Here is a 22,324-nt window from a genome sequence, read left to right on the forward strand (position 1 = left end):
TTGTGGGATCATGAGATAGGGGTAAAGAGTCAATTTTCAAATAGCGACATCTCTGAGCTCATGAGAAGGAGGCAAAAAGTCACTTTTTAAAACTTCGTGCAGAGTTCCATTCTAGGGGTTTTCTAAGGGCAAATTGATATTTTTTTCTATTTTACGATTTTTTCACGTACAGTTTTTGAATTTTAAGTTCGTTTATTCGAATAATTATGAAAATTGATAGATTTTAGATATATTAAGGTTTAGAAAAAAAAAAGAATTTATCAATACAGTTGAAATTTTTTTAATAATACAGTTGTTATTAGATGTGTACATTTCATATTTTCAATTTTGATAGGGAAGAATAGAAAATTTTCTATAATAAAGTTTTTTTATGTATAAATTTCAAATTTTTTGTCCGTATTTCTAAATAAAACAATTATTATGAAAATTGTCTTAATTACAAATTTTTTATTTTTATAGAAATGATCACAAAAAAGAAAATGACACTAACGATTGATTGGCATTGATAAGTATCTTCCCTAGGGTGTCAACATATGATTTAGAACACCTATTTTTGGGGGGTCGTTAATCAATGAAATATGCTAATTTGGATTCAATATTTGAGGTGAGGGCATAGGGGGATAATGACACTGATGCAATCAAGTTGACCCTATTGTATTGTCTTCATCTAGTGTTATTGGGTAATGATAGTAAAAAATAATAGACTAAAAAGTTTTCCAATTGGTTAATCATTGGACAGATTCAATTCCTACTAGTGGGGTGTACGAGTATGGGAGATGACATATTGATCCATGTCCCATTGCATTGAGAGGTTATGCTTGGACTCTAACACTAGTGATCAAAAGAAGGTTAAAAAGTACGGTATCATGGGTTACTTGCTTGCTTTCCCAGTAAGTGTATTGTTATAAAAAAATTTTGTGATTGAAAAAAAAAATTCACTATGATGGTAATTGATGGAATTAACACATTGATATTAATATTGTAGTTTTGGATATATAAGACGCTTAATACATTATAGGATTAGATGAATTTGATGACACCTCATGCGTTTCCATGCATGTTAAGGTGGCAAACAAGAGACATGTTGGGATAGAGTGATATCACAACTATATTCAATAAAGATACGGTAAGTAATTTTTAACTGATTAATTGATTGATTAATTATTTATTAATTACCTTGCAAAAAATGTTAATTAATATAATATAATGAGTATGATGATGTTAATTTCTCACTCCACATATCTGTGAATGAGAAGGTCACACAATGGTATGCCAACATTGTTTGTTACATGGGAATGTTTGATACACATTATTTTTCATCGATATCCTCCTTTTCAGGAGAAATAACATATGTTTTTTCTAATGTTACTTCTCTGGGCATTGACCCCACTCTTGTCGAGGCTCATGTTCAGGCCCTTACCATCGAGCTCACTGTTGTTAATGCCCGGTTGTACCCTCTGCCATCGAGCGCATCTCACCTCCGTCCCCTATTCTATCCTCTACCACCAAGCCCATTTTGGTTAATCCCTATGTCAGTGTAGAGGATGTGTTACTTTAATGTTGTATTGGCTTAATAGAATAATCTTATCTTGGACTATCTAGAGGATAAGATGACTCGTCTGTAAGACACATTTACTCATCTATGCACATATATTGTCGTACAGGTGAAAAAGCTATAGAAAATTTCTTGACACATTAATTCAATTTTCTCTACACATTAGAATGACTCATATATCTTATTACAATATTCTCATGCCAACAATGATTGGTGGGCCCTGTCATGATATTTTTTACCCTAGTTGAGGTTAGTAATAATTTATTACGTCATCTCATATATAGTGTTTGTGAAAATAGACTCTTTATTATTAATTTTTATATAGGGTAACGGGCTTAAAAGATCATCACATGAGAGTTTCCTATGTACTCTATCCCCAATAGGAGAGGTAGGTACAATGTTGCTCATAAGTATGTGGAATACAATTCAATCTAATAAAGTGATTCTTTTTTTTTTTTTTTTGGTTGTCTTTTTAGGATGGTCACTGGTTCTTCATAGTAGACCTCCCATTGAGTGATAGTAAAAAGGTGATTGACATTGCCTCATAAGGAAACGAGGTGGTTAATATCTGTCACAAGGAGAGCTCGCGAGGTATATATAAAAAATGTCCATAATTATTTTCTGTTTACTAATGAAAACATTGAAAGGTTATTTTTTTACCAATATGTCCCTTCCTTAGTTGACCGTATAGGCAGATTTGGTCGACTTGATCTTACTAAAGAATTCCTTAATTAAACCTCCTCATTCTGTGTAGAAGGTATCATTATCCATTTTACTGATAAATTTAAAATTGATTAATTATTTTCCTTTATATATTTTGGTATTTTGACAACTTCTACGGACCGCTCATGGTCAAGTCATCAAGAAGAGCTCACTCATTTGTACCCCATACACAAAATTGCTAAAACATAGGGTGTAATGACCAAGTTGCCATGTTCCCAATCATCCATCAAGCGTGAAGAAACCTTCTAAAAATGGTACTAGCAAGCTAAAGAATCAATGGAGAAAGAGGTGTACAACATCGGTTGAAGGTCAAAATCAGACTTTTGGCGCACGGTAGTGGAGTTGTGGGAATAACTATTTAACGAGGTAAGTAGAATTTATCCAGTTACTTTATTTACTATTATATATTTATGTAAATAAAACTAATATTGTTTTTATGTCGATCATCGACACGTAGATTTATTATTGGCATATCATATTAGTGCTAACATGAACATATTGACAATGTACAATAGAATTAGACAAGGACCTATACTTTCTTTGTTGCACACATCCCAATAAGGCACACTAAGCAGAGTGTCAACTGGCCAGGTTAGTACAAGTGGCCTAAGCTTTTTACCAAATTGGTAGACATTGAGTTTGCCTTTGAGTTATGTACTGTATATGTGTGTTGGTTATCATCATATAAATAATTAACATTTTTTTCATTGTAAATTTTCAATATTTGTAGATTTTCATCCACATTAACTTCAATAATGCACTGCACTGGTTTGTAGGCATCCTAGATTTTAGGGAGTGGTTGCTCATTGTATACAACTCACAGAAGAGTTTTATTGATAAAGCAAATAGGTTTATGTGTAGGATGATACTATATACCAACTATATATTGTGATTATTAAGATAAAAAAATTTTGGGCCATTAGTCTTTCTTTATTTTAAAGACCCAATTACACCTAATGACTTTTGCTCATTAGGTAACTTGACAAGATCTTAGACTTCATTACTCTTCATAGATTTGATCTCATCCTTCATGGTACTATACTATAAAACAGATTTACCACAATCTATTACTTATGAAAACATCATTAGATCGTTTTCGACTCCTAAATTATGGTTAGTTTCTTGTAAATACACAATGTAATCATTAGAAATAATTGATTTTCTTATTCCAGTTGATCATCTTAATGTTGTATCAACATTCTCTTGTAGAGTAAATTGTACAATTGGTTATTCAATAGTATTTGAAAATTGTTGAACAACTTGATCTACTAGCCTATCATCAGCAACTTGTGGAACTTCATTAATTAGTTGTTCAACATCCATTTGAACTTGAGGGGCGTTACGTAAACTCGATTTCTAACAATTAAATAACTTAAATAGTGTTTTAGAAACAACCTTAGTTGAAACTCAATTTAATATATACACTATCATTTTAAGCGTATCTATTCACAATGATTTAAGAAGTTTGAAGTTGCTAAGCATACTTCAGACTATGGTCAGTAAAGTTTGATTTCTTTTTTATGCTACACTATTTTGGTCCAAAGACCCAGACATAATGTATTAGGCAACAATCTTATTTTCTTCAAGAAACTTTGCAAATATACTAAGTGTTTGTCCATCTTGAATGTATCTACCATAATATTCTCTACTTCTATCTAATCTAATGATCTTAATTTGTTTTCCATATTATTCTCTACTTTAACTTTGATAACCTTAAAGGTATCTGATGTTTCGTTTTTGTTATAAAACATGTAAAAATATATATATCGTGAATAATTATCAATAAATGAAATGAAATATTTTTTTACCACAAACATCTATATCCAGACAACAAACTATGCATATAGCTCAATGGCAGGACCATATTGCACATAGCTTGGTGATGAGTCCACACAACACAAAACTTGGTGGTAAGAATAAGAAAAGCACATTTTTCTTGTTTTCGACTTGGAATTGTTGCAATTTGGGTTTGTGTCATTGTTTACATAATCAGACACCCCAAACTTTTTTTAATATTGTCATACACATAGTTGAACACCCTAAAATTTTCCTCGTGCTATCATACACATAGTCAGACACACTTGCAAAATTTCTGTCTCTCATTGCCTTCATTAGGGCCAATATGTCCTTTATAGCCTTTGATAGGGCTTCATCATTCATTTTCCACATATTTATCCTTTACAGGGGTAAAGTAGTCATTTTCATAACTATATGCAAGCAATGTTAATTTCGTACATATGTCTTTCCAAATTGCCCAATTATAAAAGGGGGCATATCCTTCATACACAAAGGTGCATATATCTTAGATACACGACTTTACATCTATCATACACGGGCATGCAACCTAGGGTGGCATACAAAGTCGTGTGTCTTATACCACATGGATATGTATCAATTCCTAAATTAACATGCTAGCAATTCAAATCTAACACATGAACTAATTTTCACCTAATTATACATAGTCGTATATGTAGACATACACGAATGTGTAATGTTTTTTTCTAGAATTCTCTTTCACCTAAACTTTGTGATTCCTGACCAACATAACGCATAATCATGACACTACAATCATTTAACCAAAAATCACTGTTAAGACATTCCTTCATACTAACAATTTAGAAAGCACACATAAGTGATACAACTCTTCTCATCCAACACATACAACATAACTTAAGGCATATCCATGGCACATCCTAATTTCATAACTCAATCAATTCAACAAGCTCATGATTTAATGTCATTACCAAACATTACAATTTTGATTAAGCTCCGATAAATCGTTTCATACTGTCCAAACAATCACAATTCATTTACTAAACCAATACAACATACCTTTTATGCAACCACAAGCAACCACATAAACTAATCTTTAGTAGTTCCAATTCAAAACTCATCACTCTCTAAACCACATGTACAAACTAATACATACAAATATAACATGTGTGTACTCAATGGTAATGTGCTTGAATGTGCATTTTATGTGTTGCATGTTGAATTGACAATATGGTAAATATGTCCTTGATTATTGATGAAAAATGAATTGGTTCAAACTTATATTTGTAGTCGGTTTCAATAAATTTTCATGCTGAATAAAATTCCTCAAAAGGATTGAAATATCTAAGACTTTTATCTTAAAGTGTTTTGATCATATGTGCAAAGTTTTTAAACTGTTTTGCAAAAATTTTCTGTTTTTTCTACTCGGAAAACCCATTCCAAGACCTATAACAACCATTCCAAAATCGGTTGACTTTTTATGTTTTAGTTATAGATGCAATGATCATTCCACTATTAGTAATAATCGTTGAAGAATTAAGGTTTTAGGAAAGTTCATTCATTGTTCAAGGAGCACCTGTTCCATTGGCATTATATAAAATAGAAGTAGCATTTTTCCTTATTTAGGCCGTTTTACTCATTTCTAAACACTGTCTTTTCTCTCCGAAACTTCTCCAAACACTTAAAATGCCGAGAACCAAGAAAACCTCTTACCACACTCATAAAAAGTCAACTTGACCTAATGAAGTATTTTTTCAAGGATAATTAACATAAAAGACACTTCAAAAGGTGGAGCAACGAGGTATAATTCTTAGGAAAGTTTTTGACTGGAGTATTTTGACTATTGTAGGTTTGAATGATAAGATTGTAGGCTGTATAAATGGATTAAAGTGGCATAAGATACCTAATATCGAGTTTGCAGAAAGCCTTGATATATTAAGGAAGAGGTTGAATGTTGCAACAGTCACCGATTATTGATCAAAAAATCAAATAATATTATAAATAGATTAATGTGTAGTACAAAACTCGCATGAGGATCAACAGCTTTGATCAACGATCCTCATGTGTTATCGATACAATCTCTTCTTATAAGGAAACAACATTGGAAAATATTTTTTTTAGTATTTTCCGGAGAAGAGTTAATTTAAAATGAAAATTTACAAATTTACAAATATGGTTGAACTTTCTTTCAATGGAGCATTATTGTTGGATGTATTTATGAGTGTAGGTTTACACCTTGGGAGGATGGAGAACCCAGCTAGTTCCGTTGAGGTAATTCAGACTCAAAAAGGGCTGAACTTCTTCATCTGTTAGTATCTTGGCAAATTTGGCTCGGCCAGTAGTTTCAGCACCTGGTCCACTGCACTGGTACTCTCCGTAAAACACTTGTCTGCGTAATTGCAATTAATTTCAACAAAATACACCATTAATTAGTCGGAGAAGGAGGGTTCCTATATACTAATTAAAATCATATTTAAAGTAATAATTAAGATGATTAATTAGGATAGTACTTGTCGTTCTTAGTAGGTTCTCCAGTCATGCCATTAAGCCATCCTATATCGTTGATGTGTTCACCCATGAATGTGTAAGCAAATATCACCCTAGGGCTAAACTTCCATGCCCGTCCAAGGTATGTGTCACCACTGCCGATTATTTTGCAATGGACGAATGCAAATCCACTTGCCCCACTCACTTCTTGTCTCGCATGTGCTGTTATTACTGATAAACCTGTTGCCACAGATTTTATAGTCGAGTTCTACAATTAAAAAAAGAAAAATGTAATTGTTAGTTTTACTGCTTGTCAACACAGCATTCTTCTATAGCCATAATTCAGAGTCTTTCAAGTACCAAGTATATGGATTGGCCATCTCCGAAGATGAAATCAACGGTGCCTTCAATGTAACAGTCTTTGAACAAATGTCTGCCAATAAAATCACATAAGGTGTCTTGAAAACCAATAAACCTACAATTATGGAACGCTGCCTTGTCTCCTGTTACTCGCAAGGCCACTGCCTGTTGATCGAATCTTTTTGCATCCGGCGGTGGACACGAATTCTGAAACAATATTAAAAGTAACAAATATGAATATTGAATTATCACACGGGAAAGATGAATTAAGACTGAAAATCGTGTATTTAAAACTTAAAAAACTTACGACGAATTCAATGTTAACAGCCATGAAGTAGTCACCCTCTACAGCCACTGTAGAGCTATTCACCGTGCCATATTGGGCTGCTGATGCATCATACATAATCTTTGGGATGCTTGGATCCCCAAAAAATGTTACAAACTTCCTGGAGGGATCGATGGTGATCTTTTCTTTATACTCACCAGGGCCAATCTTAATTATCACTCTCTTTGTGTTCTCTGGTGGAATGCTTTTCACTGCATCAGTAATCGTCTTGAAATCTCCAGGGCCCTGTTGGTTGACAGTTATCACTTGAGGAGAAGCCTCCGCGGTGGCCAAAACTGCGTCCAAACCGGTGCCATTTTGGCCATTCGCAGCATTCTGTGCTGCGAATTCTTTCACGTTTTCAGTGATCCATTGGTTAAGTTTAGATACATCGGCAGGTATGATCCCATGGCAAACCACAAATGGAATGAAGTTAGAAGAAATTACTAACAGGGTTGCTAGAATGGAGAATTGTTTCTTCTTATCAACCATTCCTGACTCTTTATTTATCTATTATTATTACTTTTTTGTTTTTGTTTCTGTTTTTGTTTATGATATGAAGAGTGAATGATAGTTAAGGTATTTATATTTGTTTGCACTAAAATTAGTGGCCCCTTGCGGGAGGTTAAATTTGACATGACCAATAATAGCAATGGTTAGAAACAAATTGTGCATTCCACCATACGTAGAAATTCTATTTCTAGATTTTGACTATCATTAGATATTAGATGGAAAAATAAGTTGACGTATTCAGTGGTAAATTAAGACGTAAAATGTGCAACAAATTGAATGTAAAAGATACAATATTAAATATGAAAGATATATTGATATTTACCTATCACTAAGAACATAATTATTAGCAAACTAGAATATTGCGCACCTATGCTTAATTTTTCAATTTTTTTTAATTCCTTTTAGGAGGTCAATTTTACACCAATTCAAAATCGAATTGGAGCCCAAAAGTAAAGGCGTAATCTTTGCCCTCTCTGATATTGTATCTACATTTTTATAGATGGAGCTTCCTTGAATGTATCCTTAGATAGCATCGTATCACACCATCGTGTTTTTGATAAATAAAAATTATATGGATGTTGTCTAAAGATGACAATTTCAAACCAAATGTATGGCCTCTGACCCTTCCCGACCTTAATAGGGAGAATATTTCTTGATAAAAAGGAGGAAGGAGACGAAGATGGGAATGAAAAAAATTCACATTTACTTGTCACTAAGAACATAATTACTAGAAACATATTCTCCATTCTATCAACCTTGTATGTACATTTTTATATGTGGAGCTTCCTTGTATGTATAGTTAGATAGCATCGTGTCACACCATCATGTTTTTGATAAATAAAAATTATGTGGATATCACTTATACAGGCACGTGGATATGTTGAGCTTGAGCCTAACCTTTGTGATGAAATGAATGACATCGTTTTCTATAAATAAAAAATTAAAAAAGTGAAATGTTGTCATTTCACGAAGAGAAGAGATCTCCACTTTCACCAAGCAAATACGAAAAAGAAGCCCTAAAGGCTAAAGTTCAAAAATCACCTAAGTACCTAGAGCAAAACATTACTCCCAACCCAAAGCAATCAGTGATCAATGACAACGATGAGAAACTGAGCAATTACTGACCGACAATGACAGGAGACAAATTCCCCCTAAGAATGATATAGAAATTTGTAATTTTCAGACTGATTTTTTTTCTATTGTAGGAATGTTGTAAGCGATTGATGTTAGTCATTTGTTTGTTGAAACATTGAGATTAGGTGCCTCGACGACTGGGGTGGTATTTAGAACGGAATGGATGTGAATTCTCTATTTGGTCATAATTATATATTAGTTTGTCAAAAATCAGTTGTTTGGTTGCTTTATTTGGTGGTTTACTAATTGTTTCTTGCATTTGCCTATTTTTCACATTGAATATTAGGTTGTTCTAGGGAAAAAAATGTATCAAATTAGCTGCTTTATTATTGGGTTTTTAGTCTTTTTGTTTGGTTTCATGAATATGTGTTGAAACTTGAACTTCGATGTGGTTTCAATGAATATATGTAATTTAGGTCGTGGTAGCATTTGATTAATGAAAAACATCAACTTCATGTTACAAGTCTCTAAGCAAGAATGTTAGAGATGGAAAGTTTAGTGTAATGACAACTTTGAGAGGGCTTGAGAAGATGATAATTGATCAAGTTAAAATTCATTTTTTTTTTAAATTTGTGGATATTACAGTATCATTATACTGAATTACTATCTAATTGCAGTAAATACTATTCATTTAAAAGGTTATTATCTAAGGCTATAAAGTGACAGTTTTAAAATGTTTTTATTTTCCATGTAATTAGCTTGTGATGTTTAGTTTTTCCCGTTATATAGTGCATTATATTCATGGTCACGTACTTTCGGGGATGAACATCCCTGTGTAGAAGAAATATATTGGCATGTTAATTAGGTTTCAAGTACACGCCTTTGTGGTATGAGATACACGATCGTGGATCCTACGCCAGGTTACATACCCATGTATATTAGATGAATGTTGTGTAGGTAACGCAATTCACCCACTGTGTGAAGAGTACATCCCTGTGTACATTTGGGAAAATTTAGGATAAAGGTGCATGAAACTAGTAATGTTAGCATAGAGTTGCTAAGCACGTGTACTACTATGAAAAGACCATTTTACCCTTATAAAGGATGATTATGAAGGAAATAAGTCATAAGGCCCTAATGAAGGCAACATGATGAGAAAATCTGATAAAGGTGCTAGACTATGTGGAAGATGGCACAAAAGGTGATTTGGAGGTGTTTGACTATGTGAACGACAACATTCATCTTAATTGGAGTGATTTTTTTATTTAAGTCGTTTCACTCATTTTTAAACGTTGTCTTTTCTCTCCAAAACTTCTCCAAACACTCAAAATGCCTAGAACCAAGAACACCTCTTACCACACTCATAAAAAATCAACTTGACCTAATGAAGTATTTTACAAGGATAATGAGCATAAAAGACACTTCAAAAGGTGTAGAAACTAGGTACAATTCTTAGGAAAGTTTTTGAATGGAGTATTTTGACATTTGTAGGTTTGAATGATAAGATTGTAGGCTGTATAAATGGATTAAAGTGGCATAAGATACCTAATATCGAGTTTGTGGAAAACCTTGATATATGAAGGAAGAGGTTGAATGTTGCAACAGTCACTGATTATTGATCAAAAAATCAAATAATATTATAAATAGATTAATGTGTAGTACAAAACTCACATGAGGATCAACAGCTTTGATCAACGATCCTCATGTGTTATCGATACAATCTCTTCTCATAAGGAAACAACATTGGAAAATATTTTTTTTAGTATTTTCCGGAGAAGAGTTAATTTAAAATGAAAATTTACAAATTTACAAATATAGTTGAACTTTCTTTCAATGGAGCATTATTGTTGGATGTATTTATGAGTGTAGGTTTACACCTTGGGAGGATGGAGAACCCAGCTAGTTCCGTTGAGGTAATTCAGACTCAAAAAGGGCTGAACTTCTTCATCTGTTAGTATCTTGGCAAATTTGGCTCGGCCAGTAGTTTCAGCACCTGGTCCACTGCACTGGTACTCTCCGTAAAACACTTGTCTGCGTAATTGCAATTAATTTCAACAAAATACACCATTAATTAGTCGGAGAAGGAGGGTTCCTATATACTAATTAAAATCATATTTAAAGTAATAATTAAGATGATTAATTAGGATAGTACTTGTCGTTCTTAGTAGGTTCTCCAGTCATGCCATTAAGCCATCCTATATCGTTGATGTGTTCACCCATGAATGTGTAAGCAAATATCACCCTAGGGCTAAACTTCCATGCCCGTCCAAGGTATGTGTCACCACTGCCGATTATTTTGCAATGGACGAATGCAAATCCACTTGCCCCACTCACTTCTTGTCTCGCATGTGCTGTTATTACTGATAAACCTGTTGCCACAGATTTTATAGTCGAGTTCTACAATTAAAAAAAGAAAAATGTAATTGTTAGTTTTACTGCTTGTCAACACAGCATTCTTCTATAGCCACAATTCAGACTCTTTCAAGTACCAAGTATATGGATTGGCCATCTCCGAAGATGAAATCAACGGTGCCTTCAATGTAACAGTCTTTGAACAAATGTCTGCCAATAAAATCACATAAGGTGTCTTGAAAACCAATAAACCTACAATTATGGAACGCTGCCTTGTCTCCTGTTACTCGCAAGGCCACTGCCTGTTGATCGAATCTTTTTGCATCCGGCGGTGGACACGAATTCTGAAACAATATTAAAAGTAACAAATATGAATATTGAATTATCACACGGGAAAGATGAATTAAGACTGAAAATCGTGTATTTAAAACTTAAAAAACTTACGACGAATTCAATGTTAACAGCCATGAAGTAGTCACCCTCTACAGCCACTGTAGAGCTATTCACCGTGCCATATTGGGCTGCTGATGCATCATACATAATCTTTGGGATGCTTGGATCTCCAAAAAATGTTACAAACTTCCTGGAGGGATCAATGGTGATCTTTTCTTTATACTCACCGGGGCCAATCTTAATTATCACTCTCTTTGTGTTCTCTGGTGGAATGCTTTTCACTGCATCAGTAATCGTCTTGAAATCTCCAGGGCCCCGTTGGTTGACAGTTATCACTTGAGGAGAAGCCTCCGCGGTGGCCAAAACTGCGTCCAAACCGCTGCCATTTTGGCCATTCGCAGCATTCTGTGCTGCGAATTCTTTCACGTTTTCAGTAATCCATTGGTTAAGTTTAGATACATCGGCAGGTATGATCCCATGGCAAACCACAAATGGGATGAAGTTAGAAGAAATTACTAACAGGGTTGCTAGAATGGAGAATTGTTTCTTCTTATCAACCATTCCTGACTCTTTATTTATCTATTATTATTACTTTTTTGTTTTTGTTTCTGTTTTTGTTTATGATATGAAGAGTGAATGATAGTTAAGGTATTTATATTTGTTTGCACTAAAATTAGTGGCCCCTTGCGGGAGGTTAAATTTGACATGACCAATAATAGCAATGGTTAGAAACAAATTGTGCATTCCACCATACGTAGAAATTCTATTTCTAGATTTTGACTATCATTAGATATTAGATGGAAAAATAAGTTGACGTATTCAGTGGTAAATTAAGACGTAAAATGTGCAACAAATCGAATGTAAAAGATACAATATTAAATATGAAACTTCAAATATGAAAGATATATTGATATTTACCTATCACTGAGAACATAATTACTAGCAAACTAGAATATTGCGCACCTATGCTTAATTTTTCAATTTTTTTTAATTCCTTTTAGGAGGTCAATTTTACACCAATTCAAAATCGAATTGGAGCCCAAAAGTAAAGGCATAATCTTTGTCCTCTCTGATATTGTATCTACATTTTCATAGATGGAGCTTCCTTGAATGTATCTTTAGATAGCATTGTATCACACCATCGTGTTTTTGATAAATAAAAATTATATGGATGTCGTCTAGAGATGACAATTTCAGACCGAATGTATGGCCTCTAACCCTTCCCAACCTTAATAGGGAGAATATTTCTTAATAAAAAGGAGGGAGGGGACGAAGATGGGAATGGAAAAAATTCATATTTACTTGTCACTAAGAACATAATTACTAGAAACATATTCTCCATTCTAGCAACCTTGTATCTACATTTTTATATGTGGAGCTTCCTTGTATGTATAGTTAGATAGCATCGTGTCATGCCATCATGTTTTTGATAAATAAAAATTATGTGGATATCGCCTATACATACACGTGGATATGTTGAGCTTGAGCCTAACCTTTGTGATGAAACGAATGACATCGTTTTCTATAAATAAATTATTAAAAAAGTGAAATGTTGCCATTTCACGAAGAGAAGAGATCTCCACTTTCACCAAGCAAATACGAAAAAGAAGCCCTAAAGGCTAAAGTTCAAAAATCACCTAAGTACCTAGAGCAAAGCATTACTCCCAACCCAAAGCAATCAGTGATCAATGACAACGATGGGAAACTGAGCAATTACTGACCGACAATGACAGGAGACAAATTCCCCATGAGAATGATATAGAAATTTAAAATTTTCAGACTAATTTTTTTTCTATTGTAAGAATGTTGTAAGCGATTGATGTTAGTCATTTGTTTGTTGAAACATTGAGATTAAGTGCCTCGACGACTGGGGTGGTATTTAGAATGGAATGGATGTGAATTCTCTATTTGGTCATAATTATATATTAGTTTGTCAAAAATCAGTTGTTTGGTTGCTTTATTTGGTGGTTTACTAATTGTTTCTTGCATTTGCCTATTTTTCACAGTGAATATTAGGTTGTTCTAGGGAAAAAAATGTATCAAATTAGCTGCTTTATTATTGGGTTTTTAGTCTTTTTGTTTGGTTTCATGAATATGTGTTGAAACTTGAACTTCGATGTGGTTTCAATGAATATGTGTAATTTAGGTCGTGATAGCATTTGATTAATGAGAAACATCAACTTCATGTTACAAGTCTCTAAGCAAGAATGTTAGAGATGGAAAGTTTAGTGTAATGACAACTTTGAGAGGGCTTGAGAAGATGATAATTGATCAAGTTAAAATTCATTTTTTTTTAATTTGTGAATATTACAGTATCATTATACCGAATTACTATCTAATTGCAGTAAATACTATTCATTTAAAAGGTTATTATCTAAGGCTATAAAGTGACAGTTTTAAAATGTTTTTATTTTCCATGTAATTAGCTTGTGATATTTAGTTTTCCCCGTTATATAGTGCATTATATTCATGGTCACGTACTTTTGGGGATGAACATCCCTGTGTAGAAGAAATACATTGGCATGTTAATTAGGTTTCAAGTACACGCCTTTATGGTATGAGACACACGATCGTGGATCCTACGCCAGGTTACATACCCATGTATATTAGATGCTTGTCGTGTAGGTAATGCAATTCACCCACATGTGTGAAGAGTACATCCCTGTGTACATTTGGGAAAATTTAGGATAAAGGTGCATGAAACTACTAATGTTAGCATAGAGTTGCTAAACACGTATACTACTATGAAAAGACCATTTTACCCTTATAAAGGATGATTATGAAGGAAATAAGTCATAAGGCCCTAATGAAGGCAACATGATGAGAAAATCTGATAAGGGTGCTAGACTATGTGGAAGATGGCATGAAAGGTGATTTGTAGGTGTTTGACTATGTGAACGACAACACTGATCTTAATTGGAGTGATTTTGAGTAAAAAACTGAAAACAATATATCATTCTATTTTGGGCTACCCAACTATGTATAGTGTAGTTGTGAAAGCATCCAGGCTAATTTGTGTGACCTCAATACCTTTTAATGAATGTGCACTAACGTTGGGCCTTTTAGTATGTAAGATGTTTATCTAATATTAGGAGAGGTCTGAGGTCTCACTCCTCTCATGATATAGTATCCATAGCATGAAGCCCACTTAGCAAATGTACTAGGTGTACTTTATTGTCACATATGAGATGTCTCATGCTTTCACTAAGTGTTTAGGATGCTAAGATACATCGTTTAACATTAGTCATCTAGGATAACATCGCTATTAGAGATTTGGGCATTGGGCATTGAGATAATTCAAATAGGCATTCAAAATTCTGAAAAAAAATCTAAAATACCATTAGAAAAGTAAATAAAGGCACATAAGAGATTATGATTATTCATATTATATATTTTAAGTGTCAACAGATCACATGTTTACTGAGTGTGTTTCATTCACATGTTCCTTTTATGGTTTTATAAGTAGGATTATTGAGTAGTAAAGCAACAGTAAAAGGGCTAGCAAGTCAGCTTAAGGCAACGCATGAGGTAAGGGCATAATTATCATTTCATATATGACTACATTTATGTATTTTTAGTTCTTTCAAGTTTATTTATGCACAATGTTTGTTATGATTTGAACTGCAAACACTTAGGTATTTAATATTTGGATCATGTGTTATGAATTTATTAATAAATGCACTTTTGAGGATTGTGAAAGTTTATTATTTATTATGCTTGCTTTTGATATATATGTTGTGAAAGAATTTTAAGTCAATACATTTCTTTAGGTACATATTCCGAGTAGAAATATGTATTCGAAGAGGGGTATTACATCATCACTAGAGGAGAATCCTTCTGATTGTTTCATGTATACCTCTTCCTTTATATTCTTATTAAGGAACATAGTTTTCATATTCATTTGATGCAATTCTAAGTCAAAATGGATGACTAATGTCATAATAATACGAAAAAAATCTTTCTTGAATACAAGAGAAAAAGTTTATATGTAATCAATTCCTTCTTTTTTAATGAAACCTTTAGCAATGAATTTTGTTTTATATCTCTAAATGTTATCTAATGAGTATTTCTTTGTTTTAAAAACTCATTAACACTCAATGACTTTTGCTTCATTAGGAAACTCTGAAAGATCTTAGACTCTATTACTTTTCATAGACTCCATCTTATATTTCATGGCATTGTACAACAAAAGCAAATTTATTGTAATCCATTGATTGTGCAAATATTACAAGATCATCTTCGACTCTTAAATTATGGTTAACTTCTTGTAAATACATAATATTATCACTAAAAATTATTGATTTTTTTATTCTAACTGATTTTCTTAATGTTGTATCAATATCATTTTGTAAAGTAGATTGTACAATATGTTGTTCAATAATATCTAAAGATTGTTGAACAACTAAGTCTACTAGACTATTATCAACAATTTGTGGAGCTTTAATAATTAGTTGTTCAACATTTATTTGAAGTTAAGAGGTACTATGAATAACAATCTATCTATTACTTGAAGTGGAAGGTTGGGTATCTCAATAATCCTTCTCATGAACTAAGTTTTGAGATTGATCACTCTCACTGATCAAGTCATTTTCAAAAAAAATTTTATTTCAAGATTCTACAATTTTAGTTCAATCTAATAAAAAATAAATATAGAAAAACATACAAATAACAACTAACTTTTTTACTACTAATTAAAAATGGTTGCAAAAACTTACCAATAGCAACTAAAATGAATTTAGTTGCAAAAAATTAATTCTATTCTTTCAACCTCACTTTTCTAGTAGAAAGAAACAATAGACTACTAAAATTAATAATTTACAACTAAGTTTTTAGTTGCAAAACAATTAAAAGTTTGGTTGCAAAATAGAGATAAACTTAATGTTCTGTCACTAATTCTTTAATTGCAAATAATTTTGTTTGCAACTAAATATTTAGTTACAAAATAATTTCATTTCTAAATTGTTATTTTAACAACTAAAATTTTAGTTGTAAATAAATTTCTTTAGCAACTATAACATGAGCCGTGAAATGTATAATTAAATTAATTTTCTCCAACTAATTTTTTTCATCATTTCAAAATTGTTATTTTAGCAACTAAAAACATTAGTTGGAATTCATTTTTGCAACTAATTTTTTTGACGATATTATTCATTCCGCTAGTGATACTAGTCTAGGGCTGGATATGATTCAATTTAGCATAGTTGAAATTCATTTGATTCAAATTTGAGTCGAATCTAAGTAAAAAATTCAGCTTCTTTTTTAAATATATAAAATAGATACACAGATGATATATTATCATTTAATTAGATGAATTATATGATGATAAATTATCTATATACTCATTTTATATACTCAAAAATATATACACTTAGTATTACTTAGTATTGCACTTTTAACTTCCTTTATATAAATTTCTCCTTCCTATTTAAAATCGTGGCCGTTAAAAAGCAAAGACTTGGATGTAAAGAAAAAACGCAAAAAGGAACAAAAACAACAGATTCTTTAGAAAATGTATGCATATTTGTGTATTAAAAATAAGTACACATAATATTGCTCGTTAGAAAATATAAATTAAAATACTGAAAAAATACAGCTATTTGAAACCGAAAAAGCATATATTCGTTCAAGGCCATTGGCAGAGAAACCCATTACACTCTCATCTTGTAAACTCTCTCGCCTTTCAGTCACCAAACTCAGATAGATTCCGTCACCCTCTCTTCTTCAAAGGTTCCCTTCTCTACTTTGATTTCTTCAATTTGTGATATTTTAGCACTTTCATGCAATTCGCTGCCTTAGATATGCCATTTTTAGTTTTTTTTGTCCGTCTATTTTAACCCATGGTTTCATTAATTCAAAATTTACGTTGAAATTTTTATTCTTGTTAAAGATTTTATATAGAATGATTGAATAACGTTATGGTTTAGGTCACGACGGAATCAGTCTTTAGTGTGTTTGTAAGCAAAGGCTAGGGCAATTTTGGATTGTGATTATATTAGTGGATTACATTTAGCTTCTTTTATGTCTCTATTTTATGTAAATTCCATTTATATTTTCATTAGGGAGTTGTGTAATTATCTACACAACATAAGTTGGGATATGAGGTTGAGCGAATGCATAGTTTTCAAATTAGTAGGTCATTTCAAAGTTCCAATAAACCAGAATTGTGGTCCGAAAATTCTGATTTTGAAACCCAAGTAGTTAACAAAATTGCCAAGACCACATATCTATCGATTGATTTAGGACTTACTAGAATATAGAGAGGTCCATAGATTAATATGTCAAGACTATAAGTCTATTGATTGACAAAAAGATAAGACAATCAAGACTAATGAACCTTAGAGATTGGTCACTATAGTGGATACAAAAATTCCCTTTATTCAGTTGATATCTAAGTAGTATGAGATTGGAATAAAGATAGCCTAAGTTAAAAAAGGAAATAAATAAATTTGATTGATGAATTGTATGATAGATCATTTTTATTTACTACGTGTTTTTCACTCACTCCCCTCCTTTTGATTTTGCAAGTGAGGGGCATAGAGATGCCGACAATGAGGGGGTTGGTCAATGATGAATTGACATGTGACTTATGGTGGCGTGCATTTGATGGACCCCTAGATTATGAGATAATGTGATTATGATTTATATTAGTATGCACCTTGGATGCTATTTTGATTATATAGAACTTTGATATTAATACTTGGGGATTTATATTGGTTATTGTTTTTATTATTATTAATAAAGACATAATGTCATTCAAAGATTGAATATTGTGCATCTGGGATTGGAATAATTTATTGTTAATGTTTTATTTTACTGAGTTTGAATATTAATTAGAGTTTCGGATCGATTTTCAGTCAAGAATTTGCACAAGAATCATATAATAAACCATACACAAGTCAACATACCAATATTTACTTTGTTCGGGTTCAAAAGATTAGAACCCTACATCCAAGGCAGAGGAATCCTCTAGCAAATCCACTAATTTGTAAGAAAAATAGTACAACTTACAGATTCAGAAGCCGATCTAGCATTACAGACACAAACGGAAACGAATCCAACCTTCCGACTCGAATCCTTCCTAAACCCGAGCACCACAGCGACCTTGTACACTGACTCAAGTGTTTAGACAACTAGATCTAAGCAAAAATGGTGGACTGATGCAGTTCTTGTAAACCTAGCAGAGAAGAATGAAATAATCCAAAAGAGAAAAAAAATATTTCACAAAGGCTGCCTTTTTCCTATTCAAAGAAATAGCCACGTAAAGCCTTTTTCTCTTCACTTTAATTTTCTCTAGAACCAACTAATGGTTATAAACCATTAGTTAAAGCATTAAACCTAGCAAAGACAAAACTATCCCTGGATAATAACTATAGCCCAAACTTTGCTCAAACTTTGCTCATTATTTACAAGACTGCCATTAGTTTATGTCACAGACTTAACAAAACTCCACCTTGACAAAAACTAATATATCTAAGACTCCTCTGCAGACCACAACACATTTACATTGTACAAATTTTGAGCAAATTCAAGGCATCCTTAAACTTACTCAATGGCACAGGCTTTGTTAAGATGTCAACTGGATTGACATCTGTTGATATTTTCTTCACATTAACTTTACCAGCAGCCAACACATCTCTGATGAAATGCAACCTTACATCAATGTGTTTAGTCCTCTCATGAAATGCAGAATTTCTGGACAAGTGAATAGCACTCTGTGAATCACTGAAGACTTCTGGAACATCAATATTCAGCCCCAATTCAGAAATAATTCCCTTCAGCCACAGTGCTTCTTTAACTGCTTCAGTTAATGCTATATATTCAGCCTCAGTTGTTGAAAGTGCCACAATGTGTTGCAAATTACACTTCCAGCTTACAACATTTCCACCAAAGGTGAAAACATAACCAGTGAGGATCTCTTTTTATCAAGATCAGCTGCAAAATCTGAATCACAAAATCCTTTCACAGAAAATAGGTTAGTAGCATCAGCAGTATAACATAAGCCATAATCAGATGTACCCTTCAAATACCTTAATAACCATTTTGTTGTATTCTAATGTTCTTTACCTGGATTACTCATAAATCTGCTAACAAGACTAATTGCATATGCTATATCAGGTCTAGTACCTATCATTGCATACATTAGACTTCCTACCACATTAGAATATGATATATTCTTCATGAAATCAGATTCATCAGAAGACAAAAAACTAGCAGATTTTAATTTAAACTGAGCACCCATAGGAACATTCACATACTTTGCATTGATCATATGATATAGTTCAAGTACTTTTCTAATATAAGTAGATTGAGATAAAGTCAAACATCTTTTCAATCTATTCCTACTTATATCCATACCAAGTATTCTCTTTGCAGGACCCAAGTCCTTCATTTCAAATTCAGAATTCAACATACATTTCAAATCAAGTAAAGCATTCATATCCTTAGAAGCTATAAGCATGTCATCCCCATAAATCAGCAAATATACAAAACTGTCATTTTCAATTTTCTTAAAATAAACACAGTGATCATAACTGCTTCTAGAAAATCCAATTGAAAGAACAAAATCATCAAATCTTTTGTACCATTGTCTAGGTGACTGTTTAAGACCATACAAAGATTTATGAAGTAAACAAACCTTATTTTCATTAGCAGGTTTCACAAACCCTTCAGGTTGTTCCATGTATATTTGTTATTCTAATTTTCCATGCAAAAAGGCAGTAGTAACATCCATTTGTTCTAATTCTAAATCAAACAAAACAACAGTAGATGACATTAGTCTAATAGATGTATGCTTTACCACAGGAGAGAATACCTCATTATAATCAATGCCTTCTCTTTGTGAGAAGTCTTTAGCAACAACTCTTGCTTTAAATCTTGCTTGTTCAACACCAGGTATACCAGGTTTTCTTTTGAAAACTCACTTATATCCAATTACCTTTTTACCTTTGGGTTTATCTACAAGTGACCATGTGTGATTTTTCTGTAGAGAAGCCATCTCAGTCTCCATAGCTTTCATCCAATCATCCCTGCATTTACTTTTACACACTTGCTTGAAATTAATAGGTTCATCCATTTTTATTACATCACCTATCTGTAATGCATATGAAATGAGATCTGCATGTGCATCCCTAGAAGGTAGTTTAATTTCCCTTCTAACCCTATCTCTAGCAAGTTGATAATTGGACAAATTAGGACTACTTTCAGATTGAGAACTTTCTTCTTGACTCGATAGTGGTGGTTGCTGATTCAAGTCTGAGATTTCGTACTTTGAAGCACGAATTTCATCCAAACCCAATTCAGGTCCACCACTAGACTCTTGAGACTGCCTATGTAAGCTAAACTGTGGTGTCTCCACCTCAATTTCAACCTATCCTGACTGAGTACTAACAAACAAGTCTTTATAAAATTTTGATTCATTAAAGACTACATCTCTACTTATCACACATTTTTTATCATCAATCAACCACAATTTATAGCCTTTTGTACCTGTAGGATAACCCAAAAAAACAGCTTTTAAAGCCCTAGGATTTAATTTTCCCTGATTTACATGAACATATGCAAAACATCCAAAGGGTTTCAAATGACTTAATGATGGTGGTTTTTTATTCCAAAGTTCCATAGGTGTTTTAAAATTCAATGCAGATGAAGGTGATCTATTAATCAAATGACATGCAGTGGCAACTGCCTCTGCCCAAAATCTTTTGCTTAAACTTGAATCTGCCATTATACACCTAACTTTATTCATAATGGTTCTATTCATTCTTTCAGCTAACCCATTTTGTTGAGGTGTTTCAGTATATGTTCTATGCCTAAGTATTCCTACTTTCTTACAAAAATCTGAAAAAGGTTTATTACAAAATTCCAATCCATTATCTGTTCTTAAAACCTTTATTTTTTTGTTAGTTTGATTCTCAACAAGTGTTTTCCATTCTTTAAAACAATCAAAGGCTTGATCCTTATGTTTTAAAAAATACACCCATACCCTTCTAGAGTAATCATAAAAAAAGGTTATAAAGTAATGAGAATTAGCCAAAGAATTGGGGATCTGTGGAGATCCCCACAAATCAGAGTGTATATACTCTAAAACATCCTTAGTTCTTTGAGTAGCAGAGGCAAATTTAAGTTTATGTGATTTACCCAAAACACAATTTTCACAGAAATCCAAATTACCAATCTTATCAAGATTAATCAATTTCTGTTTACAAAGTTCATGCAATCCAGCAACACTTATATGTCCAAGTCTTTTATGCCACAAAACAGTTTCATCAGATTTAGGATTTAAATTCATAGAATCTGACACAATAGAACCTTCCAAAATATACAGCCCCTGATTCAATTTCCCTTTCATAACCACTAAGGACCCTTTCATTACCTTAAGAACACCATTTTCAGATTTAAAAGCATATCCATTTGAATCTAAAGTACCTAAAGAGATTAAATTCCTTCTTAGATTAGGCACCAACATCACATTTTCAAGAATTTTAATAGAACCATCATGCATTTTAAATTTGACACTACCAATAGCAATAACATCACATGACTCATCATTTCCCATAAATATTTTACCTCCATTCAAGTATTTAATGTCAGTTAGCCAATCTTTCCTAGGTGTCATGTGAAAAGTGCAGCCTGAATCCATAACCCATTCCTCACTAAGCATTCTCTCTGTTAATGTAAGAACCTTAGCACTCTCATACCCTTCTAGGAAATTTACTGTGTCATGGTTTTCATAATTGTTATTATTATTATACAATTTCTTTTTCTTTGGG

The 22,324-nt window shown here is 32.6% G+C and overlaps 2 protein-coding genes across 2 annotated transcripts; both read right to left on the minus strand.

Annotated features, from left to right (window-relative positions):
- Positions 1-6,024: 6,024 nt before the first annotated feature.
- LOC123193666 (pectinesterase PPME1-like) lies at positions 6,025-7,753 on the minus strand. Its single transcript, XM_044606730.1, has 4 exons — positions 7,206-7,753; positions 6,899-7,105; positions 6,562-6,806; positions 6,025-6,440 (listed from the first exon to the last, which is right to left on the minus strand). Exons 1-4 carry the CDS (start codon positions 7,713-7,715, stop codon positions 6,281-6,283), a joined length of 1,122 nt encoding a protein of 373 aa, XP_044462665.1. The 5' UTR covers positions 7,716-7,753; the 3' UTR covers positions 6,025-6,280.
- Positions 7,754-10,425: 2,672 nt separating this feature from the next.
- Positions 10,426-12,154, minus strand: LOC123193671 (pectinesterase PPME1-like). The gene is made up of 4 exons (XM_044606733.1): positions 11,607-12,154; positions 11,300-11,506; positions 10,963-11,207; positions 10,426-10,841 (listed from the first exon to the last, which is right to left on the minus strand). Exons 1-4 carry the CDS (start codon positions 12,114-12,116, stop codon positions 10,682-10,684), a joined length of 1,122 nt encoding a protein of 373 aa, XP_044462668.1. The 5' UTR covers positions 12,117-12,154; the 3' UTR covers positions 10,426-10,681.
- Positions 12,155-22,324: the final 10,170 nt, after the last annotated feature.

The sequence above is a fragment of the Mangifera indica genome, chromosome 12 (genome assembly GCF_011075055.1).
Source record: "Mangifera indica cultivar Alphonso chromosome 12, CATAS_Mindica_2.1, whole genome shotgun sequence".
NCBI classification, from domain to species: Eukaryota; Viridiplantae; Streptophyta; class Magnoliopsida; order Sapindales; family Anacardiaceae; genus Mangifera; species Mangifera indica.